Genomic DNA, 27,539 nt, shown 5'->3' on the forward strand with positions numbered 1-27,539 from the left:
CAACGTGGACAGAACATATTTTTTCACAGAAAACATAGGTGTTTTTTGCAAAGTGCCTACCTGTGGAGTTTGGCCTCTAGCTCAGCCGGCCCCGGGAGGGGGGGGGGGCAGAAATGCCCTAAAATAAATTTGACCCCCCCCCCCCCCCAACTCCCCAAGCCCCCCCTGCCCGGGAACAACCCCTGCCTACGGGGTCGCTCCCCCTGCATGACATTGGCGCCAAAAAACAAATCCCAGGTGCCTAGTGGTTTCTGACCTAAAATCGGCCAATCTGCCCCCAAGGAGGGCAGAAATGGCCTAAATACAATATCCCCCCCAGGGGAGCGACCCTTGCCTGATGGGTCGCTCCCCAACTCGAAAAAAAACAAACAAACAAAACAAAAAAACACAACAAAAAAATTTGCCCTGGTGCCCTGAGGGTTCTGCCCCCCCCCCCCGGGGGCAGTTCGGCCTAATAATAGGCCGATCTGCCCCCGGGGGGGGCAGAAATGGCCTAAAATAAATTTGCCCCCCCCCCCCAGCTCCCACCCCCCCTGGGAGCGACCCTTGCCTACGGGGTCGCTCCCCCTGCGTGACATTGGCGCCAAAAAACAAATCCCAGGTGCCAAGTGGTTTCTGCCCCCTTGGGGGCATATTGACCTAAAATCGGCCAATCTGCCCCCAGTGGGGCAGAAATGGCCTAAATACAATTTGCCCCCCCAAGGGGAGCGACCCTTGCCTGATGGGTCACTTCCCATCTCTAAAAAAAAAAAAAAAAAAAAAAAAAAACACAACAAAAAAATTTGCCCTGGTGCCCAGAGGGTTCTGCCCTCCCCTGGGGGCAGTTCGGCCTAATAATAGGCCGATCTGCCCCCCGGGGGGGCAGAAAAGGCCTAAAATAAATTTGCCCACCCCCCTGGAGCGATCCTTGCCTACGGGGTCGCTCCCCCTGCGTGACATTGGCGCCAAAAAACAAATCCCCGGTGCCTGGTGGTTTCTGCCCCCTTGGGGGCAGATTGACCTAAAATCGGCCAATCTGCCCCCAGGGGGGCAGAAATGGTCTAAATACAATTTGCCCCCCAGGGGAGCGACCCATGCCTGATGGGTCGCTCCCCATCTCTAAATAAAAGAAACACAAAAAACACAAAAAAAAAAATTGCCCTGGCGCCTAGAGGTTTCTGCCCCCCCTGGGGGCAGATCGGCCTAATAATAGGCCGATCTGCCCCCTGGGGGGGCAGAAATGGCCTAAAATAAATTGCCCTCCCCTCCAGGGAGCGACCCTTGCCTAAGGGGTCGCTCCCTTTGCGTGAAATTCACGCAAAGAAAAAACTCCCTGGTGTCTAGTGGTTTCTACCCCCCTTGGGGGCAGATTGGCCTCATCAAAATAGGCCAATCTGCCCCCAAGGGGGGCAGAAATGGCCAAAATATAATTTTCCCCCAAGGGGAGCGACCCTTGCCTAAGGGGTCGCTCCCCACCAAAAAAAAAAAATGAAACATAAAAATAAAAAAAAATAAAAAAATGGACCCTGGTGCCTAGAGGTTTCTGCCCCCCCTGGGGGCAGATCGGCCTAATAATAGGCCGATCTGCCCCCAGGGGGGGCAGAAAAGGCCTTCCCGAAAATATGCCCCCCCTGGGAGCGACCCTTGCCCAAGGGGTCCCTCCCTTTTGTCAATAACAATAAAAAAAAAAAAAATCCCTGGTGTCTAGTGGGGTTTCAAAAGCCAGATTGCAAGCAGTCCGGCTTTTGAAACCCTCGGAGAGACTTCAAAGGGAAGGAAATACTTTTCCTTCCCTTTGAAGCCCCTCCGGGCCTCCCCAGTGATTGAAAGAGAAATGCTTTTGCATTTCTCTTTCAATCGCGCTGGAAGACTAGGGAGGCCCCTGTGACAAATCAGCGCGCGCTCGCGCGCTGACGTCACAGGGGGGGTGGGGGGGGGGTCGGGGGTGGAAGGGGAAGGTCTTCCCCTTCCATCCCCGACTTGGGGGGGGGGGGAGGGGGGTGCACGGGGGGCACGCCAGCGCGCCCCCAAGTTCCCCTGTGCCATGGACGAGATGATCTCGTCCAAGGCACAGGGGAACTGTAGCCTTGGACGAGATCATCTCGTCCAAGGCACAGAAGAGGTTAAACTGACAGCCAAAGGGTTTGGGTCAAAGGGGGGCTTCTTGTCCCAAGGACAAAATAAACATGAAAACGTGTTGCCCTTGACCCCAAACAATATGTCTCAGGCGTCAGGCGATAGGAATTCCGCATCCCTGATAGTAAGCAAAATGTGCCACATTACACCACATAACTTGCCTGTTCTTGTTGCATAATTTAGTCAACCGTGCGGCATAATTTGGAGTATCCCTGCTGCATAATTCCAGTGGCCCGATTATATTTAAAAAAATAATTTATAACAATTATACTAACACCTAAAATTATTATACTAATATATTAAAGTAATGAAAAAGCAAACAATATTAAATACAACAATATTCTAGAAAAATATATTATACACATATACACAATATTCTTGCCATAGACATTGTGTTCCATGATATTTTGGTAGTGATATTTTTTTAAACAATATTCATGTCACACAATATTTTTAACATTATTTTTGTGCCATTCACTTCTAAGTTTTTACTTCGATCTCGCAAAAGGACTTTGGTTGGATGATCAGCTCTTTATAGGAGTTTCAGTGGCAAAAAAGGGTAAGGTAGTGCAGAAGAGGACCTTGTCAAGCTGGATAGTTCTCTGTCTCAAGTTTGGCTATACCCTGGCCAGGAAGCAACCCCTGAAAGGCCAGAGGGCTCATTCTGCCTGAGCCAGCCGGGTTTTAGGATGCTTTCACAGGGAATACATGTTCTTGACGTCAGCCAAACTGTGGCATGAGTGTCAGTTCATATGTTTGAAACACTATTCTCTCAATAGCCATATATGGTGGGCTGATCACTTTGCCTGCTTGGTCTTGCAGGACCTTTTGATTTGATCTCACTCCGCAGACCTTCCACCTCAGTAAGATACTGCTTTGGTACTTCTTCAAAAGATGAAAAATCTTTAGTTAGAAGTATCCATTACAAGCTATTTGTGTTTGGCAATCCTCTTTCTAATGGATACCCTAACTGCAGATTCCTCACTGCCCAACTGCCTCCCTATTCTGTGGAGTGGCCTCTTTAACATCTGAGAAGGTTCCAAGTTATAGATCAGCTCACTCTCACCCAAAATTGATATATGCTATGTGCCTGAAAGGACCGAAATGGAAAGAGATAAGATACTGATATCAGTTTTCAGGGGTGGTGCACAATTCAGCTCCGCTTCGTCTCTTAGCTGGTGGTATGGAGCAGAAGTCTTCCATATATTCAAACAGTGAGGAATCTGCATTGAGATATAGTATCCGGACGAAAGGGATTTGTCAAAGGTGAGTAACTTGCTCGTCAATTCCCTGTATCAATGTTGGTGTCTCCGTGAGTTCCTTTGCTAGTTTCAGTGTCCATGTGTCAATAACCCAGTGCCAATGTCCACATCTCAATATTTCTGTCATTGTCCTGGTGTCACCATTTCAGTGTATTTGTCCTCATGTAAGTTTACCTGTCACAGAGTCAAAGTCTTACAGTATGGGTATCTGTGTTTCACTGTCAGAGATGGACTCTCCAATGTCTGAGCTAATGTTCAAGTTTCAGTATTGGTATCCCTGTATTTCTGTATCTGTGTATCCAAATCATTGCTTTTTGTCAGTGTGCCAGCATTAGTAACCCTACGTCTGGCATCAACTTTTAACATTATGTGATGAATTTTCCATCTCTTGTAGGAAGATTCCAAACGTTTGTAAAGATTTAAAATAATCGTACAATAAATGTTTATGACTGTCATCAGTATTCATTTTCAAACAAGATTTGATGTCCCATTATGACCAACAAGCAATTTCCCTGTGTCAGTCTTGATGCTGTGATGCAAGCGACCAGATGACTGTGCCTACAAGCTGGTGCCCTTATATTAGTATCAGTAGCCATGTTTTGTATCATTCCTGTGTCATTGTCCCAGTGGTGGTCAGTATTTCAGTGCTAGGGTTTTTAGAGTTGTCAGAGTCCCGACACCAGTGTTTGTACATATATTTCAATGTCCATCTGTCCACCCCCCTGTCAGTATTCCAGCATCAATCAGTGCCAGTCGTACCTAGTTCCCCAGTTTCAGTGGCTCACTGTTAATATCACCATGTTAGTTCTTCTGTGTCGTGGACCATGTGCCAATGTCAGCATCCTAGTGTTGATAGCCCTGTCCTAGTTTCAAGGTCTCTGTGTCAGTGTCCTTGTGTTTCTGTGTAACAAGGCAGTGTCACTGTGGCACTATCATGAGGTAGTGGCGCAGAGCGCAGTATCCATGTTAGTGTTCCAGTATTAATTCCTGTGTGCCTTTGTCAGTGTCTCAAATGTCAGATCCTTTTATCAGAATCTCAATGTCAGTGACCCATGTCAATAACCACAAGTCAATACCACAGTGTTGTGCCCCCCGAATCAGCACGGTTGTGTTAGTGTCTTTGTGTCATGTCACTATACTAGTGTTGTGTTAAGGTTCTATACAATACTTTCCCTGTGTCAGCTGCTCAGTGTAACTGGCCCCTGCAGTTAATCAAACATCTATGTTTATGCCCTCTCTTAACATTCCAGTGTTAGTGCCTCATTGAGAGGATGGATGTCTTGAGACCGCCAGCCCTGTGGTGATGGTCGGACAGCTGCACTCCAGGCAGTCCAACCACCACATTACAACCCTGGCGATCGGACCACCGTCATTGCCCGGAACAAGGTTTCCTACGGGTTGATGGTGGTGCTGATCTCAACGCCTATGTGCTGATCACGATTTCTGTTCCCTCCAGGCCTTCCATGGCGGGGACCCACCCATGGGAAGACTGGAGGAAACACAGTGCTTGGGGGTCCCCTACCCAGCACCCTCGAAATACACAGTGTCTGCTACGGCAGGTAGTGTGTATTCCGAGGGCCTCTGTGCAACAGCATTGGCCTCTGCTCCATTAAGCCACTGGGCTGACCAGCGGAAACCTCAGTTTTCTGAGGTTGCCGCCGGTCAGCCCAGTGGAAACCCCATAATGGGCCAGTGGGGGAGACTGCCAGCTCTGCGGCGGTTTCCTCCCCATGGGGCAGTGCGCCGACGGTCGGCCCACCAGCCTCGTAATGAGGTCCGAGTCTCCAAGTTAGTCAATGTCAGTGCCTCTGTGACAGTATACTAGTGTCATTGTTTATGACCTAGTATTATAAGACCTAAGTCAATCAGTCTGTCATGTATTCGCCTAATTTAGCAATGAATGTGCATACTAATAAATTCAATAATACTAAAAATATACAACATAATAATAAAATAATTGCAATAATATTAATTTAATGCCAACATTCTTAATCAGTTTATCCAGATAGTGCAGCAGGGTTTTCTTTAACTGCTATGCCAACTATTTATTACACATTCTTTCTCACACTCATGAATGCTCCTAATATTATTAATAAAAGCATAACAAGTTAATTTTGACCCCAACTGTAAAAATATAAATCCAGTTTTATAATGCGAGAATGTAGCTTCCTTAAAAACAAAGATCAGAAAACCTTTCCTCTGAGCATCATACAGTGTGTAAAAAACATCAGATGTAAAGTGCTTTGTCTAGAGAAATTATCGCAGGGACAGTTGGGAATGTTTTCAAGCCAAGTTCCCTGATTAGGAAATGCAGACCAAAAAACGCAAGGTGCTTAATCTAAGACGTGTGACAAAGAACCAAAGTTGAGCATTCTGAATCCACCCTAGGTAGGCTCCTTACATAATGTGATCTACAAGTCGTAGTATGTCACTGTGGTCTGTAATTTTTGTGCCCTTTCCATTCGACCATTACGGCGAGAAGTATAAAACATATGTTTGACTCGATCACTGGAGGCGCTAACTATTCTCCCTGGGTTAGAAAAATGTCAAAGGACCCCCAAAGTGGTGAAGATCTGTTTCATGTACACAGCCCAAGGAATAGCAACCATATTGTCCAGCGACAAACAATCCTTTAAAACGGCCCTTGAGAAATGTTCTTGTGAGTGCTGTAGGAGGCTGGCCTGGCTTGTAGTGGGTACCAGAGGTACTTACACCTTGTGCCAGGTCCAGTTATCCCTTATTAGTGTAGAAGAGGTGTTTCTAGCAGATTAGGCTGATAGAAGGTAGCTATGGCAAAGCAGCTTAGGCTGAACTAGGAGACATGTAAAGCTCCTACTATACCACTGGGGTCATATGCACAATATCATAAGAAAACACAATTCACAGAGTTACTAAAAATAAAGGTACTTTATTTTTATGACAATATGCCAAAAGTATCTCAGTGAGTACCCTCAGTATGAGGATAAGTTATATACACAAGATGTATGTACACAAACCAAAATTAGGTAAGTAATAGCAAGAAAAGTAATGCAAACAGCGTAGAATTACAATAGATTGCAATAGGAGCACATAGGTATGGGGCAACACAAACCATATACTCCAAAAGTGGAATGCGAACCACGAATGGCCCCCAAACCTATGTGAGCTTGTAGAGGGTCGCTGGGACTGTAAGAAAACAGTGAGGGTTAGAAAAATAGCCCACCCCAAGACCTTGAAAGGTAGGTGTAAAGTGCACCTACTACCCCCAGAGAGCACAGAAGTCGTGATAGGGGAATTCTGCAGGAAGAACAAACACCAGCAATGCAACAACAGTGGATTTCTAGACTTGAGTACCTGTAAGACAAGGGGACCAAGTCCAATAGTCGCGACAGTGTCAAGAGTGGGCAGGAGCCCAGGAAATGCCAGCTGAGGGTGCAAGGAAGCTACCACCGGATGGAAGAAGCTTGTTGTTCTGCAAGAAAGAAGGGGACCAGGCACTTCCCCTTTGGAGGATGGATGTCCCCCGTCGTGATGAAGCTTGCAGAGGTGTTCCCACGCAGAAAGACCGCAAACAAGCCTTGCTGGCTGCAAGGGTCGCGGTAGAGGTTTTTGGGTGCTGCTGTGGCCCAGGAGGGACCATGATGTCGCCACTTGGAGGAGGAGACAGAGGGGGCTCCCAGCAACTCGGGGGGAGCCCTTACAGAAGCAGGCAGCACCCGCAAAAGTACCTGAACAGGCACTTGGAAGGAAAGTGAACCGGAGTCCACGCGAAGTCACAAAAGGGAGTCTCACGACGCCGGAGGACAACTCAGAAGGTTGTGCACTGCAGGAAGGAGTGCCGGGGACCCAGGCTTGGCTGTGCATGAAGGAAATCCTGGAAGAGTGCACAGGAGCCGGAGCAGCTGCAAATCACGCGGTACCCAGCAATGCAGTCTAGCGTGGGGAGGCAAGGACTTACCTCCACAGAACTTGGACTGAAGAGTCACTGGACTGTGGGAGTCACTTGGACAGAGTTGCTGAGTTCCAGGGAAAACGCCCGTCAGGATGAGAGGGGACCCAGAGGACCAGTGTTGCAGTCTTTTGGTGCCTGTGTTAGCAGGGGGAAGATTCTGTCGACCCACAGGAGTTTTCTTTGGAGCTTCTGGTGCAGGGTGAAGGCAGGCTACCCCCAGAGCATGCACCACCTGGAAACAGTCGAGAAAGCCGGCAGGATGAGGCGCTACAATGTTGCTAGTAGTCGTCTTGCTACTTTGTTGCGGTTTTGCAGGCATCCTGAGCAGTCAGCGGTCGATGATTTGGTAGATGGTGAAGAGCGAGATGCAGAGGAACTCTGGTGAGCTCTTGCATTCGTTATCTGAAGAATTCCCCAAAGCAGAGACCCTAAATAGCCAGAAAAGGAGGTTTGGCTACCACGTTAGGAGGATTGGCTACCTAGAGATTTAAGAGCCTATCAGAAGGAGTCTCTGGCGCCACCTGCTGGCACTGGCCACTCAGAGCAGTCCAGTGTGCCCCCAACACCTCTGTTTCCAAGATGGCAGAGGTCTGGAGGTGCTCTGGGAGGTGCAGGTCAGGGGAGTGGTCACTCCCCTTTCCTTTGTCCAGTTTCGTGCCAGAGCAGGGCTGGGGGATCCCTGAACCGGTGTAGACTGGCTTATGCAGAGATGGGCACCATCTGTGCCCATCAAAGCATTTCCAGAGGCTGGGGAAGGCTACTCCTCCCCAGCCTTCACACCTATTTCCAAAGCGAGAGGGTGTAACACCCTCTCTCAGGGGAAATCCTTTGTTCTGCCTTCCTGGGCCAGGGCTGCCTGGACCCCAGGAGGGCAGAAACCTGTCTGAGGGGTTGGCAGCAGCTGCAGTGGAGACCCCGGAAAGGCAGTTTGGCAGTACCCGGGTACTGTGCTAGAGACCCGGGGGATCATGGAATTGTCCCCCCAATACCAGAATGGTATTGGGGGGACAATTCCATGATCTTAGACATGTTACATGGCCATGTTCGGAGTTACCATTGTGACGCTTCACACATGTGTAGTGCACACGTGTAATGGTGTCCCTGCACTCACAAAGTCCGGGGAATATGCCCTGAACGATGTGGGGGCACCTTGACTAGTGCCATAGTGCCCACACACTAAGTAACTTTGCATTCAACGTTCACCAGGTGAAGGTTAGACATATAGGTGACTTATAAGTTACTTAAGTGCAGTGGTAAATGGCTGTGAAATAACGTGGACGTTATTTCACGCAGGCTGCACTGGCAGTCCTGTGTAAGAATTGTCTGAGCTCCCTATGGGTGGCAAAAGAAATGCTGCAGCCCTTAGGGATCTCCTGGAACCCCAATACCCTGGGTACCTCAGTACCATATACTAGGGAATTATATGGCTGTACCAGTATGCCAATGTGAATTGGTAAATTTAGTCACTAGCCTGTTAGTGACAAATTTGAAAAGCAGAGAGAGCATAACCACTGAGGTTCTGGTTAGCAGAGCGTCAGTGAGACAGTTAGGCACCACAGAGGGAACACATACAGGACACATACTTATGAGCACTGGGTCCCTGCCTGGCAGGATCCCAGTGACACATAGACTAAAACAACATATATACAGTGAAATATAGGGGTAACATACCAGGCAAGATGGTACTTTCCTACAAGTGCCTCCAGATTCTAAGCTATAACAAAGGACTTAATTTATTCTTGTCTTCCAGACAATCATCCCCACTTCTGTGTGGCAGATGAATGTTGCGCTAAGTCAACATCCCTGTGTCGGGGTTTGGGGTACATGTGTCAGTTTTCTACTTTCTGTATTAGCGTTACTGTCTCCATGTCATTGTTCGTGTGTTGGTAGCTACAACTCACCCTGCACACACACAAGCACACAGCTCGCACTGCACTCACACAGCTCACTCTCCACTCAAATCAGCACCTAGCTCACCGTGCACTCACATGGACACCCAGCTCATCCGGCACCCTCAAAAAGCCAGCTCACCCCGCACTTACACAAACACACAGCTCACCCTACACTCAGGCAACCAGCTCTCCCTGCAGTCACACAAGCACCCAGCTCACTCTGCACTTACACAGTCCCACAGCTCACCCTGCACGCACACCGGTACCCAGCTCACCCTACACTCACAGAGGCACACAGGTCATCTTGTACTCACAGAGGCACACAACTCACCCTGCACACAGGTCGCCCTACACCCACACAGATACACAACTCACTCTTCACTCACACAGGCACCTCGCTCACCCTGCACACAAGCAGCAACACAAATCCCCAGGCACTCACACATACACACAGTTCACCCTGCGCTCACACAGACACACACTTCACCCTGCATTAACATAGGCACCCAGCTCACCCTGCACTAACATAGGCACCCAGCTCACCCTGCACTAACATAGGCACCCAGCTCTCCTACACTCACACAAGCACCCAGCTCACCGTGCATTCACACAGGCACCCTGGTCATCCTTCACTCAGACAGGTACACAGCTCACCCCACCCTCACACAGGCAGCTTACTCTGTACTCAAACAGGCACCCAGTTCAACCTACTCTCACATAGGCACCGAGCAAACCTACAGGCACCCAGCTCACCCTGCACTCACGCAGCACCCAGCTCACCCTGCACCCACCCAGCTCACCCTGCACTCACGCAGTTACCCAGCTCACCCTGCACTCACGCAGTTACCCAGCTCACCCTGCACTCACGCAGCACCCAGCTCGCCCTGCACTCACCCGGGCACCACAGCTCGCCCTGCACTCACCCGGGCACCACAGCTCGCCCTGCACTCACCCGGGCACCACAGCTCACCCTGCACTCACCCAGGCACCCAGCTCACCCTGCACTCACACACAGCTTACCCTGCTCTCACACAGGCACACAGCTTACCCAGCACTCACGCAGCACCCAGCTCACTCTGCACGCACGCGGCACCACGGCTCGCCCTGCACTCACCCAGCTCACCCTGCACTCACACAGGCACACAGCTCACCCTGCACTCACACAGGCACACAGCTCACCCTGCACTCACAAGCACCTAGCTCACCCTGCTCTCACAAGCACCTAGCTCACCCTGCTCTCACACACAAATCACCCTGCACTCACACTGCTCTCACACACAACTCACCCTGCACTCACACAGGCACACAGCTCACCGTGCACTCACGCAGCACCACAGCACGCCCTGCATGCATGCAGCACCACAGCTCGCCCTGCACTCACCCAGGCATCCAGCTCACCCTGCACTCACCCAGGCACCCAGCTCACCCTGCACTCACACAGGCACCCAGCTTACCCTGCACACACAAGCACCCAGCTCACCCTGCTCTCACACACAGCTCACCCTGCTCTCACACACAGCTCACCCTGCTCTCACACACAGCTCACTCTGCACTCACACAGGCACACAGCTTACCCTGCGCTCACACAGGCAGCCAGCACTCAAACAAGCACCTAGCTCACCCTGCACTCACACAGGTACATGCTTATCACAGCAGCAGTGTTCTCAAGGCTCCACAAGGTTTACATTCATGTGTTCTGTTCTCTGCCAAGCTCTTTCTCTGCCTGGCTACATAGTACTCTCGTTAAGACTGTAACAATCATAAAGCACTTAGAAGACTCATTGAGAATAGCTGTTAGTGCAAAATCGTCTTTGTGTTCACATCTGGTCACTGCTACTGTCGCTGTGAGCTAATACCTCCAGATGATTAGCTCTGTAACGTTGGCTTTACTGATGACTTTTTCCAGCAGGAGTTACCATTCAGGCATATAAGACTCCACACAATAGTGGCCAAAGCAAAACTGTATGCTCCTCGTGCAAAAGGATATGGTCAAAAAGTCAGAACTGTCCGAAATAGTTGTAGCCACTGGGCCATTTAACCGTGATGGTATGGGTGGTGGTATAAGGGAGTTGGTGCGTATTTTGCTGACTGAGCAGAGCTTGGAAACACAGAGACCATTACTACCCTCTGTATCTAAGCTCTGCTCTCTGCAGCCCATGCACTCATTCAGAGAGTTTTCAAGCGAATCTATGCACCGAAGAGGTGAAAAGGGAATGAACAGGCTTCTTTTGTGCAGTGCAGTAACATGATCCTGCTCCAGAAGGCACCATAACTGTCCCCAAAGAATTGTTGGTTGTAAGAAACACTAACAGGAAGAGAGGTGGGGGTCACACCTAAGCTCTGGAGTCAATGCCTTATATCCAGGTACAGCTCGATGTGGTTGCAACATTAGGGCATTTCCCCTTAACGTGGACACTAGTCAAAGGAAAATAATTGGAAATTCTACTGGTTGCATAAAAAATACAAACTGAAACCAACAGACTACATGAAACACTAATAAAACACAAAACCTGCAATCACAGTAGTCTCCATTTCAATTCTGATGATGTTACACACTTGCAGATGAAATCATTAGAAACTGCAAGTCTGGGATCTGCACCAGAATAGAGGTAGAGAGGGACATGTAAGAGGTTCAGTGGTGGGGTGAAAGGTGGTAAGAGAGGATGGGGGGCCACGTGCCCAGAAGACAAGGAGAGTGCTGGATACATAAAGGGGGTAGGAGGGATAGATGGGGGCTCATAGCATCGCTATCCATACGACCTTGTCGCTGCTGTGGCCCCTCCTTGAGGAGGGATTCATCACATTGTGATCTGGGGATTCAAAAGATGAAGCCGTGTATGGACAGGCAGTGGGATTCTCTTTCACTGATAGTGTAGTATTGCGAGCTGAGGGGTGGTCTGTACTGTATCTCTGGACATGTTTGATGGATCCGCGAGTTTAAATAAATGGGCCGGGCTGCACCTAGTCCATCCCATTCCAGGCTATAAGCATGTCTCTTTTATATTATTAGCACGTGGCTGGTGGGCAGTGTTCTGGGCCTTGCAGAGCTATCCACCTCCCAGAACACAGCAACTGATGACGAGGATGGTAGTATGCCACCATCGCACTGATGCCCTGCCGCACTGGCCCAGCACCCGCTGACGCCATCCCATTCCAGGCTATAAGCATGTCTCTTTATATTAGCACGTGGCTGGTGGGCAGTGTTCTGGGCCTTGCATAGCTATCCGCCTCCCAGAACACAGCAACTGGTGACGAGGATGGTAGTATGCCACCATCGCACCAATGCCCTGCTGCACTGGCCCAGCACCCCCCGCTGATGCCCCTACAGCAAAGGGAAGCCATACCCGACTGGCCACGCCCAGCTGTTGATTGTCGACGCTGGCGGAAGCCCTGCATCTGCACAGCTTGCTCCCCTACCACCCGCCTTCTGTCAATCATTAGTACTCAGCAAGCACAGTTCTTGGATCTGTCAGACTTGAGGTCCATGACGGGTGCAGGCCACCTGCCTGTCCCCTGAGCATCCCCACTGAAGCCTGTGAGGAAACAGGCTGCACAAGGCATGTGTACATCAGAAGGCTAAAACACATGCGCATCCAGAGGTCGAACAAACAGCACAGTGGGCCACAACTATTGTGCCTAGCTCTACAACACCAGTCAGCACAGAGGGAGTCCTTCCACATCTCCCACTAGCGATCGCCTATGACCACACAGGCCCCTGTAGTCCAACCTCAGAGTCTCTCACCAGAGGCACCACCAGCCAACCCCTCAAAGCTGGTCTACGCTGGGATTGCCCCCCTGCATCGCTGGCCATCCTACATAGCTGGAAGGATAACAGAGAAGCCAGTAAGGAACTACACCACACCCCACCGCTTCTCTCCTAGCACAACCGACATCACAGCACACCACCCCACTGACCACTCTTCCACACACCTGAAGTAACTACACACATGGCATCCATACCCACCATTGAACCTTTCATCATCTCCAGAGCCCCATCCTCGCAAGCCGCAAAGTGGGCGACCTAGATAGACCAGTTAGAAACGTACTTTGCCGTCATGGGACTCAAAGCAGCCAGGCGTCAGTCCATACTTCCTCATCTGGGTGGCGCCACCATACACACACTGTCCAAAACGGTAGGAGAATCTGGCCCACTGTACACCTATCTCATGCTCAAAATGGCACATTCCGCTCATTTCGAGCCCCTGGCTAACCCGTATTATGAGTGGTTTCTACTCCAGCAGGCCTGACAGATGCCAGATGAGTCTGTGGTCGAATTCTATGCCAGGCTCCGTGAACTGGTGAGCACATGTACTCTTCCAGAAATTCGAGCTCAATTCATTTGGGGCTGCTTTTTGGTAAAACTTGGTGACCACATCCTACGGGTGCCCCGCATGACAATGGCTGACATTTTTACCATAGGCAAGTCAAAAGAACTGTCAACATGGCAGGCCACCCACATGAAAGCAACACTTCAGCGTACCATCATGACTGAACATGTCAGCCAGGTGGGAGCTGCCACATTGCCTCGCAACAAAATAGATCACCCCAAAACGCCACTGACTGCCTGATCCTGCAGATGATGTGGAGGCCCCAACCCACACTGTGGAGACTGCCCAGCCAAAGGGAGGAAAAGCTTTCCATGCGGAAAGATGAACCACTACACAAAGGTCTGTCGCTCTTCAGCACCAGTTAAAGGGTCCAAAAAGAAAATAGCCAACTGAGTGAACATAGAATGTGCGGTCGAGGACGAAGAAGACATGGATGTTGATGAATCAAAGGGAGCAAACATGTCATACACATTGTGGATCCAGCCCAAGGCCGAATCCATTGTGCCCCCCAGTGCTAGGTTACCATGGACGGACAACCACTAGTGGCACTCATAGATACAGAGGTCTCAATCAACATCTTGCCCCTATCGCTACTCAAGGAAATAACTTCCCCACCAGCGTTTTGCCCCACCACAACCAGGGTGTACGCCTACAGCACCTCCATATGTCTCCCTCTTGCAGGTGTGTTCACCATCACTATCAGCCACCAGGGGCAGGCCACCAAAGCGAACGTTTATGTCAAGAAAGGAGGGGCAGACATGCTACTAAGTTGCCACACAGCCGAGCACTGCAGTTGGTCCAGTTCACATTTGGGGTCTGCAGCAGTGCTGTCGACTCACTCCTAGATGAATTCGAACACCTCTTCCAATGCATTGGATTCTTCAAAGACCAAGTAGTCCATATGCACATCGACCAAACAGTGCAACCAGTAGTGCTACAACACTTCCGTGTGGCGTTCCACCTTCGTCCTACAGTGGAGGCGGAGCTGCTAAAATTGGATATCATTGAGAAGTAGAAGAACCAACGCCCTGGGTATCCCCCGTAGTAGTATTGCACAAGGGAGAAGTGCGCAAACATGTTGACGTGAGGCTCCTAAACACCACAATTAAGAGAGAGCGCCACATAACACCAACCGTGGATGACATCATAGGAAAACTCTCTGGTTCCCGGTGGTTCTCTAAAATTTACCTACGTCTGGCTTCCACCAGACACTCTTAGCACCTGAATCCTGGCATGTTAACACCTTCTTCACTCACCCTGGGTTGGGATGATACAAGCACCTCAACTTCGGCCTATCCAGCACTGCTGAGGTGTTTCAATATATCAGGGGAATGCTGGCTGGCCTCACTGCTGTCTTAAATGTTTGTGACAACATTTTAGTCCACCACCTACTCTAGAGGAACATCTTCATTGACTTTGCTCTGTATTCCACCGCCTACAGAGCTGCAGCCTTACTTTGCACAAAGATAAGTTTGAGTTCTTGAAGGAAGAGATATGCTTCTTTGGGTATTTTGTGTCCGCGAAAGGGATCACCCCTGACCTGGCCAAGGTCCATTATATCCAGACCACAGCAGCACTTTCCACAGTCTCCTGAGTGAGAAGCTTTTTAGGAATGGTCACCTACTGCGGTCGCTTCATACAGAACATGATCCAACTCACTGGATCACTATATGATCTCACCAAGGCATCAGCTCCCTAGTTCTGGGGTTCTTAAAAGAGAAAGTATTTCAGGAAACAAAGCAGGTTTTGTCTGAAGACTCTACCCTTGTGTACTTCAACCCCAGCAAAGGCACTGAGATAGCAGCCCCACTGGTCTTGGAGCTGTGCTGTCCCAAATAGAACAGTGTAGACAGTGGGCCCCTTTGCTTATGCCAGCCGTGCCCTAGCCCCCACCGAGCAGTGGTGCTCGCATATCAAAAAGGAAGCTATTGCAAATCATTGGGTAGACATTTCCACATCTACCTATATGGACACCCGTTCGTGGTCAGTACCTGTCCGAAGCCTTTGATTCCATTGTTTAAGGGGTTGGCACAAAACCCCTGCTGAGGATCGAGAAGTGGATACTTCAGTTAGAGGAATACCACTCCTGAGTGGACTAGAGACCTGGAGTCAACAACTTGGCAGACTGCCTTTCAAGATTCACCTGCCCTGCCATGCCTCAGGAACAGCAAGAGGCAGAAGTTGCAAAAGATTACATGAGAATGATCGTGGAACAGTCACACCCTATTCCCATATCTTTCCTCAACATCGTGGAAGCCACCCACGTAGACGATTGTCTCCAGCAGGCCTTGGCGGCAACCTGGTCAAGGAGGTGGGATGCCATTATGATGGCCTTCCCTCAAAAGATGGCGGAAGCCCAGAGCACCGTAAGGTGACTGCACCACGTGAGAGAGAAGCTCACTATCTTGGTAGACAGGTGCCTACTCAGGGGACCCCTAGCTCCTTGTGCCAGCCAGTCTGACTCACCAAATGGTTTGACCTGTCCCATGGGTCCCATCAAGGAGTTGTCAAGGCAAAAAATAGGTTAAGGGGCAAAGTGTGGTTCCCCAGCCTGGATCAGGAAGTCGAAGGAACATTCCAGTAATGTGACCTCTGCCAGGCCACTGGGCGAAACGACCTCTCACCCCCTGTCATCACAGAACAGCTACCTGAAATTCCAGAGCACCGCTTGTGCAGATTTTATAAGGCTTCCAGATGGCAGGTACTTGTTAGCAGTTATCAGTAACTTTTCAAAATACGAGGAGGTGGAGATCGTGAAGACCAGTTCTGCAGAAGAGACAATTGTGATGGAAATCACAGCCACCAACTGCCTCATACGGCAACTCCACACAGATAACAGACCACCTTTCAATGGCCAAGGCCTCGCCAACTACCTGGTGTCCAGAGGAACCAAGCACTGTCAGATTACCCCATGTTGGCCTCCAGCCAACTGTGAGGTCGAAAGGTTCATGAGAATCATTCCGAAAGCCAGTCGCATAGCACAGGTGGAACAACAGTGCAGAGAAAAGGCAATATACACGTTCTTGAAGGACTACTGCCTGACTTCACACACCACCACTTGGGTAGCACCCAGCTTCTTGCGTTTTGGGCAAAGAGTTGAGAACATCATCCTGCATCATTTCACGTGGGAGCAAGCCCCAGTGCCACCCAGTAAAGCTCATACTTGCTGAGAGGAACTGATCTGCCAGGAATCCCAACGCAGACGAGATAAGGCCTCAAGACCCTCTGTCCTTGTCAAATATATAGACATCCGGGGAGTAAATTCCGGTTTCCATTTGAGCGCCACCTGTGGAAGATCACTAGAATTCAAGGGACCATGATTTGGGCCTCTGGATGCTGAGAAACCGATACTTGAAATGCTTCATATATCAAACAGTTCAAAGGAGGTCCCAGTGATCCACCTGATCCAATAGATGAGCATGCATTGGAGAACACAGACGAGTTGGAGGTGCTGTTCCACCCCTACTTTGTCCCGAAAGGCTACCACCACAGCAACATCCCCAATTGATCCTCGAAAAAAAGTGTTGTCAGCCCCACTGGAGGGAGAGGACACTGAAGACTCCACCCCAAACAAGATAGGTGTTTGTGTCCCGCAAGATAAAATCTAAGATTGAATCCAACTCCGTCCAAACAATTTCAGGACTACGTGATGGACTAGAGGAGGTGTGGACAGTTTTTCCACAATGATCCTGACAACAAACTTCCAGTATCCTTTAGCCCATTTGAGCAGTGTTTGTAGTGTGAGCAGTACCACAGGGGATGTTTTCGTTTGACCTTGAGTATTTTGGTTTTGTCACTTGTTTTCTTTTTGTTTGTTCTATATGTTGGTTATAATTAAGGAGAAATGTAGCAAGTAGTCAAGAGTTGTTCTGTACCGCACCCCAGGCCTTCAGGACATGTTTAGTTGGCCCCACAGTCATCTGACCTAGGGTTTAAATAAATGGAGGGGCGGTGGATGCACGTAGGCAGTCCCATGCCCAGCTGCAACCAGTGTGCATGTCTCTTTTACAATATCCGCACGCGGCCTGCACGGAGAGTTCTGGGCCTTGCAGAGCTATCTGCAATCCAGAACACAACAGATAGTAATCTCTAGTCCTTCCTACTCTGTGTGTGGAGAAACTGAAAGGACCACTGGATGGAAACAGTTGGCCACCAAAGTCTCCCTGAAGGCAAGTGTCACAAATAAATGGAAAGTAATAATGATGTCTCACAGTTGCTTAGGCTGAGTACCAAAGCTTTTGGTGGCTCCACAAAAATAGGCTGTCGGCACAGGCAGTTTGGGAGAGGAAAAAGGGGCGGGGCGGCGCAGTGCGTGGCAGGGGGAGAAATAAAATAATACGAAATAAATAAAAAAAAACACCTTAATTCTGCGCCGCGCTGCTTTGCTCCTCCGTCCTCGAGTCCACTGCAGGCACAGGCTCCCAGCCTGCCCTGCGGCCAATCCTGATGCTCTTAGAGCACCATGGGAGCATACTGCACATGTGTGTTTGGCCGGCCCGATACGGCTGGCCAAACGGACATGCGCTCTCAGGGGAGTGCACAGTGCACTCCCCTCAGTGCTCATACCAGTCTGTGGCCCCACCACATTTAATTCGAAACGATAATATACATAGTTTATTATTGTTTTGTATCAAAGGGTTTGCTGCTGCTGGCAGGGGAGGGCGACGCTCCTCCTCCCTAGCGGAGGAGCCGCCCCTGGCTTCCGGGTAGATGGTTTTATGTAGTGGAGCTTTCACAGTCTCCCATTCCCACACAGAATGTGTGTGTAACGACAGCTGATACGGAACGTTAAAAAAAAAAAAAAAAAATGTTAAGAGCACCCCATCATATAACCATCATAATATTGAAATGCTAGAACAATGAAACAGGAGAAATGTACAAAAATAATACAAGCAAAAAAGATGTTATCATGAACAAGAATAATGTTATGATGGGAAACTCTTTTACTATAAAGATTCCAGCTCTTTCCTAGTATGCCTGTTCTGCAGCCTTGACAAGAGTATGCCTTTTAACTGACATCGAAAGTGCAAACCTGAGTGACAACATCACTGTCACCAGGCAGACTGCTCCAAGGACTCTAACACAGATCCACCCTGCCCCTGCACTCACTCAGGCATACCTTGCTCTCATTCAGGTGTATGATGCATTCCCACTGTCACAGTGGTGTTCACTGTACACTCATACAGACATACCGCTCCCTCTGCACTTCTTCAGGAACAGCCTGCACTCACACATACACATCCTGCACTCACCCAGTCAGGCATGAACTGTAGTCGGTTAGGTGCACCATGTAACGAGTGGCAAGTTGCTCACCTTAAGGTAGTAGCTCTTCCTCAGCATTGTCCATTTCTTAGGATGCTTGGCTGCACCAGGCATGGGGCTACTACTGTGCGGAGGCCTGGAGAGCAATGGTACCTCCTAATCATGCAAGAAAGGCTAAGAATCTGTCTCGGCTGGAGCGAGCAGTACAAGGGCAGTGACAGGCAGGGGTTCATCTAGACCCAAACTTCAGTGGGGCTAACAGGTCGACGGAGGCAGAGCTAACACTTCAGACAATGGGACAGAGCTGTCCCTAGAGCCAGTACAAGAAATGGTGCATTTTAAACACATTGGTCAAACATGATATGAGTTCAACAAACATGGCTCAGTGAATTTAACAATGTTTAATAGGATACTGACATATCTTTCAAAAGGCGAGTGAGTGATTTGGCAACTAAAAAGCAGCTTCTACAGATTTCAATAGAAAGTGCTTTAGTACAGATTTTCACAAAGTTGTTTCAAGGCAACCACTTTAGTCGATAACCCAAAACGTTCTTTTGTCAAAAGACATTGAACACACCGAATATATTAATTCCCTGTTCAGAAAGGCGCTACTTCCTGCCTTCTGACAAAGTGATGTTTTCAGTTTGTTCATCGGGATGCTGCAACGAATGCTTGATTGAGGCCACACTCTTGTACATGTTTCAGAAAGTTGAGCTTAGTGGGTTTACACACGATTTTGGGATGTGTGGATGACAGGTCATGGCTTGATTCCTAATGCAGTTTTCATCTCTCCTGTGATTGAATAAGTGAGTGTGGATCAGTTGGCAATGTTATCACATGGTAGTCACTCTGCCAGGAATCTGTGGTATCCTAAATAGCACTGTAAAATAGCATTTCACTTGTAACATTTCTCATATGAGATGTCTGAGCTACATCCATGCAGGAAGCCATCAGAACTAAAATGTCAAAGATCTGGTTGTCTTGAAATAACTTTGCAACAAATGGAGTTCTGGCATACAAAGAATACAAGTATTAGACTTGTGTGACTGATCAGTGATGTCCTGCAAAGAGCTTACTCCAGCAGAAACAAAACCATGCCTCGTAATAGCATATGCTGTAATAACAAAAAACATGCTTTCAATTCTGTTCTGAAGGCCTCAGCACATATCAAAACCACTAAAATATTAATGTTATCATTAAATCCTCCCCTGGCAATGTGCTGTATAAATTGCAACATTTGTTAAGTATTCCTCTGAAACTCCTTTTAGAAGAATGGCCATATTTTCTATAATGTCTGTTCCTAATGTATTTCCTGGCAATAGCCTGGTCTGAGTGGCAAACGGGATACCCTTGAGTGAGGCACAAGAGAGACACCAGGCAGAAAACATGGTTACCAGTTTGTATTGTCACACTGGAACACGCAGAGTACACGGCAGTGTTTTCATCGTGCAATGCTTTTGCATTGACATTCTATAATACACAATATCAGACTTAAGGTGCTTTAACAGTCCCAGGCTTAGGTTGACAGCAGAATAAGGCTTTTGAAGCATTTTGCTGCCAAACTGCACAACAGTGCAATCCTTATCCAAAGAGAGGGCTAGTCTGCTTCCTCTGCATAGTCTCCATCCTGGAGAAAAACCAAACAAGCCATACTTTAAAGCAAATTATACATCTGTCTTGCAATGCACTCCGAGAAACTGATCATAGAGGCGCTTGCTTTAAGTGGACCGAGTATGACTCTGGTTATCTGTGTTCAGCCTTCACATAACTTAGCTATATCTCAGTCTACCTGTAGGTTAGGTACCAAACACCTGAGCTGTCCCTCAGGTGACAATGCTCCATCATCAAAGAGCAATCCACATTCCTTCCTTTCTACTCAGTGTCTTCTAAAATTGCCACCAGCCCTGCATTTAATGCTTGAGGGCACCCACTAAATACATTGAAAACATCTTAATGCATGATGTGAGTTGAGTTGTTACTAACAAGGAAACCAAATTCCATCAGGCATCTTGGCACTGGACTAACAGCATCAGAAAAGATATGAAGACAGTCAATAAAATAGATTACTTTTCACAGGTTTCCTAAACATTGAATTGTGGTGTGCATTCCAAAACGATGAACAACAAAAGAGAAGAAACTTTGTTTGAAGTTATGCTGCTGAATTCTGATCTCCTTGAAGCTTGTCGATTGAGAACTCAGAAGGCAAATGTTACAAGCAGTGGCATAGTTCAATCTAGAAATGGTGGTACAATTAACAACTCAAGCCTTCACTTGACAAAGGATAAAAAGGTTTCTCTTCAAGATCCTTGTTTGGCGATAACAGGACACCACAACTTTAACAGCAGGATGATGCAGGGGGAAGCGTCATCATTGTTATGTTGTCTGATGTAAAGGAAGGGGAGGGGTTCTCCTGTAAAACCACGGGAGAGGCTGACAGACCAAGAAGAAACAAGCCTTCTCATCAGAGTGTCTGCTACCTGAAAAAAATGTAAATGTGTGCACTTGGTTAATCAGCAGTTCCAAACGCTGCTTAGATGTCTTTAATTGATTTAGTCATTTGAGGCTTCATGTGGACAAATATTATTATTTTTGAGAGGTAATGCATGGGTGTTTCAGCTGAGTCCTGGAGTATGCCTTTCTAATGGAAGCCTATGAAGAAAATGTTTGAACTAGGTTCGGTCTGATTGTATATTACAACAAATATATATATTTTAAAGCATTTGTTTTATGTTAAACACTAAAGGACAGCATTGCTACATTTTGACACAGTGCTGCTCGGTAACCAAAGTTGCAGTGCTGTGCTACATGAAGGAGAAAGTAGAATAGCTCCAAATCTGCTAAGGGATGCTGCTGTTCTCCTCTCTCCCTGCACTAGGGCACCTCAGCTGCCTTGCACCATAATGTTAGGGTGTATGTGTGATATAGATTTTGTACTGATGTGTAAACGTCCAGAACAAAAATGCTTTAATACTTCCCCCACTTTCTATATGTGCTCCACAGTCAGAGGCGCTGAAAGTAATGGGTGCAGGGTGCTGCACCCCAGAATAACCATGAGTGACCTCAGTGACAATCATTGCTGGGGGACAAGGAGTGAGAAAGGAAAGGCTCTAGAATGTCTTATGTTTTTCCTAACACACAACACGATTTAAATACCAGTAGATCTACTCTACAAATATTTGAACATTTATCAGCAGCTAGGATAGCACAAAGAAAGCACATTTTATGTAGCTCTGAAGTGTGATGAACCAACGATTTTGGTGTTGTGTAAATGATAAATATTCAGTGAAGCCCTACACCTTATCTGTTGTTTGTGTCCTACAGAGTTTTATGAGTAAAACTGCATGTCTGCAAACGTAGTGCCATCTCAATGAAATACATACCATCCCCTTACCACTCTTCTGCTGAAAGGGGGCAGCTCATTCGCTACACTTGTTCTTTGACTGAGGCGTGGGGTGAGCAGCTGCTGTAAGAGCCAATGGGGGAGTAGCTGCAGTGCAGGGTACACTCCCCTTGATAGAATGCTTCAGAGCTTGAAGAGCACCTTCTGTCGTACCCCAGACCTGCCTGGTGTTGCTTTCTCTACAGGAATAGGTCCTGAGCTAAGGCTTGTGCCGGGTACTCGCGCCTCGACAAGGCCTGGAGCAGGAGTGGGTTCCCAGGCTGCTTTTTGAAGTCCGCCTCCCCGTAGCAGGGCTGCAGGCACGAGTGCCACTGTAGATGTGGCTGCTGGGATAGCCCATGCCGGAGAGGTAAGCATCACACGCTCTGTTTCATGGAGCCGTAGGTCTAGGCTCCCTGTTCAGGTCTGGGTGGAAGCAGGCAGAAAATGCAGGCCTTATCGGAGGGCACCTGGTGTGCTGCTGTCTTTAATGACCACCATGCAGGTTAGACCCACCCCGTGAGCCAGCAATAACTGAGCATGCACAGCCAACATGGCATATCATCAGAAGATATGATAAAAACCACAAAAACAAATAATAATTAAAAACAAAATATCTAACATGGCCATGTCATCACATTTGAATGTGGGGGCAATGTTTGGTGAGGTGAAACCCCTCTGCAGCCAATAGTATTGCAATGCAAGCTGCCGTATCATTATGTTTGTGTACCGTGGGCAGGTTAGGAGATGGAACACCCCTCTTAAGCTAGTACGAGTGCAATACCAGCAGTCATGGCAGAAGAACATAACTTCTCACCATTGAATGCTGTTTTATTTTGATCTCTTAAGGTCTGGCGACAGCTGGGCTGTCAAGCAAGGCCTAAGGGAGATTTGACAAATAAATGATGCATTTTGCTAAAGCATATATTACAGTGGTTTATGCAGCATTATGATTACCCTGCAGCATACTATTTTTTGTAGATGACCATGCAGAAGTAGTTTCACTGACCATAAAAAAGTAAGGAGCACTGTAGTTTAGCTTGCACTTTCACTCGGGTCTCTTTCAGAGGACAAGGAATTGCTACCCTGAACTAAGCGTTTGGTTTGAAAGCAATCTCAACCCTGTTTACCATTGCATTTGGGGAGGTAAGTCAACATTGTCTGGATGCCTGCCTCCTCTGCAGTTGCAGCCCTTGTTTTATCTCTCCTTAGAATCAGTTTGCTCAAGCTAAAGATTGACTGTTCAACTTATTCTTATGCTTTCAGATGTTTCGGCACACAGACAGCCTCTTCCCCATTTTATTGAGGACCCTGTCAGATGAGTCGGATGAGGTGAGTGTTTCAGGCAGTGACAGAAAAGTGTAACTAGCTGATTAAAACATGAATGTTTGAGGCAGCTGTTGGCATTCTAGTGGTCTCAATGCATGTTGCTTTGACTTGAATCTAACTGAAGTTGTGTGTTTTGTGTTGTTTTTGCATAGGGGGCTTGAGGAAGGTAAAGAGACTGAATTTGCACCGAGGTACACACTATAATGAAACAATACTGCTTGACATCTTAAATCTCTTTGTAAAATTTCTGTCCCACAAAATCTTTTATAAATTCTCAGGTTTTAAATTTCCCTCCACATTTAACTTAATAGGGTTCATAGCCCATCCACCTTGTTGTTTAGTCTCCACAGCAGACTTTATGGAATAGAGACCTAGCTATTCATTCCCCTGAAAAGCATGGTACCTCAGCTCTGCTCTATTTAGCATTTACTAGTATTTGACTAAAAAAGGCGACATCTTGTTATTTACTCCGCTAGAAAACAGAAAAGTAACTTTTTTAGGCTGCATTTTCTTGCTTTCCACTTGCTGACTTTATTTGTTTTAGGCTTTCCAGCTTGAGTTCGTACCTTCCCTTGCCCAAATGTATTTACAGTATCCTTTAGAGTGCTCCCTTTCTGTAAGCAGGCTTGTAAATCCTGTTCTTATCTCTTCACATTTGCTGTGCATTCAGGCACTGAGGTCAAATGCCAGGCGCTGTCTTCTGAGGGCACTTGTTTAGTTTTCTTTCTCTGACTTCACAATGAGAGGATTTATGTGGCAATCTTGCTGGATACTGGAGGTAGGAAAGTCTCTTTTCTAGCAAGCAACAACATTTAAATGAACTGTGTTTTTCAGAATATATCAGGAAAAGAATTGAAGCACATTTTTGTTATTTCTGAAGTTTATTGGAAACAAATACTTTATTATCATCAAATAAATCATTACACTAGGTGATGCAATTTCCACACATTTTCATCTGTTCACTGTATAGTTCTATTAGTAAAACTGTAGGTCTGTGCAAGTGTAATGGTCATTTCAATTGAAAATGTTTTGTCTGTAATGGCAGTGTGGTACCATACCATGAATGCTCCATTCTATGCCACTCCACTCTACTCTGCACCACTCAACTTTACACTACTCCACACCACTGCACTCTATACGCCACTTCACACTATGCCTCTCTACTCTACCCTGTACAAGTCTACTCTGCGCCAGTGCACTCTACACCACTTCAGTCTAGGCCACACAAATCTACCTCTGCACAACTCCACTCTACGCCACTGTGCAACACTGCACTTTATTCTACTGTACTCTATGTCAGTACACTCTATGTCAATGCACTTAACTCTGTAACACTCAACTCTATGCCTCTGCACTCTACGCCAAACCAGTCTACGTCACTCTAATCTGCACCACTGCACTCTACACTACTTTACTCTACGCCATTTCACTCTATGCCACTCTTTGTAACTGCACTCTACCCTGCACCACTCCACTCTGTCACTTTACTCCACTCTAAATCAATCTACTGTACTCCACTCTGCGCCACTCCATGCTATGCCACTACTCTACGACAGTCTACTGTTAACCACTGCACTCTATGTCAATGTGCTCCACACAACTGTACTGTCACTGATATCTACGCCACTGCACTCTACTCTGCATCACTGTACTCTGCACCACTGCTCTGTCACTCTACTCCACTCTACACCACTGCACTCTACACTACTTTATTCTACGCCATTTCACTCTATGCCACTCTTTGTAACTGCACTCTACCCTGCACCACTCCACTCTGTCACTTTACTCTACTCTAAATCAATCTACTGTACTCCACTCTGCGCCACTCCATGCTATGCCACTACACTACGACAGTCTACTGTTAACCACTGCACTCTACGTCAATGCGCTCTACACAACTGCACTGTCACTGATATCTACGCCACTGCACTCTACTCTGCATCACTGTACTCTATGCCACTACTCTGTCACTCTACTCCACTCTATACCACTGCACTCTGACACTACTCTGAAATACTGCACTCTCCGCCACTGAACCCTATATTGCTCCACTCTATGCTGCTCTGCTCAATGCACTGCACTCTACGGCATTATACTACACTGCTTTATGCATCACTCTAATTTACACCACTGCATTCTACAATGCTGCATTGTATGCCGCTGAATTCAATGCCACTGCATTCTGCAACACGCTGTGCCAGTGCACTCTACATCAGTCCACTCTACTATGTGCCACTCCAGTGTATGCCACTCAACACGCCTCCACACTATGCCACTCCAAATCACAACTCTCTCAGTCACTCCACTTTACAACACTACTCCACTCTTCACCATTCCACTCCACAACACTCCACACCACTCTCCTCTACACCACTAATTTTTTGACTTGCTGAACAGCAGCCATGCTGTTGTACCAAATGGGTAACATGCATCCGGAAAGCCAATAGCTCTTGAATAGACGAGAACTACTGGCTATGCCAATGACTTTGTTTCATTGCCTTTCTTCCTGGGCTGTTGCCTCACCCAATTGCAGTTTTCTGCGCTCTTGAACTTTTCTCTGGGCAGCTAGGCCAGGGAAAGATTCATTTCAAACAACTTGTAACTTTGAAATCTTTGTTATGCCTGACACAGGATTCTCAAGTATCTGAGTTGTTTAAGGGAAAGACATGGAGAGACAGAGTAGGTTGTGCACTGAAAGAGGATATTTCTCTCAAGAAGGCCTAGTCAGGAGTGAGCCCCCTTCGGCTTCAGAAAATACCCAAAAGATGATAACTGTGCCAGTTATGCTACTAGTGATAAAAGGGTGATTGTTATAGAATGGACCTGCACTCCCTTTGTGGTTACCCTTTCTAAAAACAATACATTGTTACCAGTGAGTGGAATAAGCCCCCCAGAACACCCTTTCCAACTTATTTGTATCCTTGTCAGTGACCTTTCCATTAAAAGTCAGTTTTTAGATCCAAGTCTACCAGACAGCACATCTGTCTGGTTTGCTAAAGACATCTTGGGGACATTGGGAAAGCTTCCCTGGAAATGTATTCCGCCCACTTCTTACCATTGGCCTTGTGGTTTGTAACTCTCAAGTGCTTGGTTTCTATTTGCTGGTTTTGTTTTAGGATCTCCAGCTTGAATTCGTAGCTCCTCTAGAGCACTCCTTGTTAACTGTATCCTTGCAAATATTCGATTTCTGTAAACAGGACTTGAAATCTTGTTCTTATCCTGTCACATTTTCTTGTGCATTCAAGGGCAGAGGTCAAATGTTAGGCTCTGTCTTCCAGGGGAACTTGGTGTTAATTGTCTTCATCTGACCAACGCGAGAGGATTTATGCAACAATCATGCTGTTTACTGGAGGTGTGCTGGAGGCAGGCTATAGGATGTTATGTTTTCTAGCACATAACCAAAATTAAATGTCTTTAAATGAATTGTGCAGATATTTCATAATATAGCAGAATTAGGAAAGCACCTTTTTTGATAAATCTGAAGTGTGGACGAAACAAATATCTTAATACGACCAAAACAAATCAATACAGTACACTAGGTGAGGACATTTCCTCACATTGTTTGTGCGCTGTATGGTTTTATCAGTAAAACTGTATGTCTGTGTAAATGTAATGGTCATTTCAATTGAAGATGTGTTTCTGTAATGGCAGTGTACTATCACACCATACATACGCCACTTAATGCAATTCCACAGTACTGCACTCTACTCTGCACCATTCCATTCCACGCCACATCACTCTACTCTTTGCCACTGTACTCTGTGCCCTGCACCCTACCCCATTCTACGCCACTCCACGCCACTGCACTCCTCACTGCCTCTGCAGTTCATACCACTCTACTCTAACCACTGCACACTACACACCATGCCAATGCACTCTGCACCACTTTACTCCAAACTAGTACACCCTACGCCACTGCAGTCTGCGCCACTCTATTCAACTCTGCACCACTCTACTCTACACCACTATACTATGCAAAATTATACTATTGCACACTCTGCTCTGCAACACTGCACTCTCTGACACTGCACTATACACCAC

At 47.4% G+C, this 27,539-nt stretch overlaps 1 protein-coding gene across 1 annotated transcript in view; it reads left to right on the forward strand.

Annotated features, from left to right (window-relative positions):
• VAC14 (VAC14 component of PIKFYVE complex) overlaps positions 1-27,539 on the forward strand; it is a 1,245,171-nt gene that overhangs the window by 569,393 nt on the left and 648,239 nt on the right. Inside the window, exon 13 of the mRNA XM_069217475.1 lies at positions 23,436-23,501. Coding sequence (XP_069073576.1) covers positions 23,436-23,501 — 66 coding nt within the window. The remainder of the gene's footprint in view (positions 1-23,435; positions 23,502-27,539) is intronic.

This window comes from Pleurodeles waltl, chromosome 12, assembly GCF_031143425.1.
Source record: "Pleurodeles waltl isolate 20211129_DDA chromosome 12, aPleWal1.hap1.20221129, whole genome shotgun sequence".
NCBI classification, from domain to species: Eukaryota; Metazoa; Chordata; class Amphibia; order Caudata; family Salamandridae; genus Pleurodeles; species Pleurodeles waltl.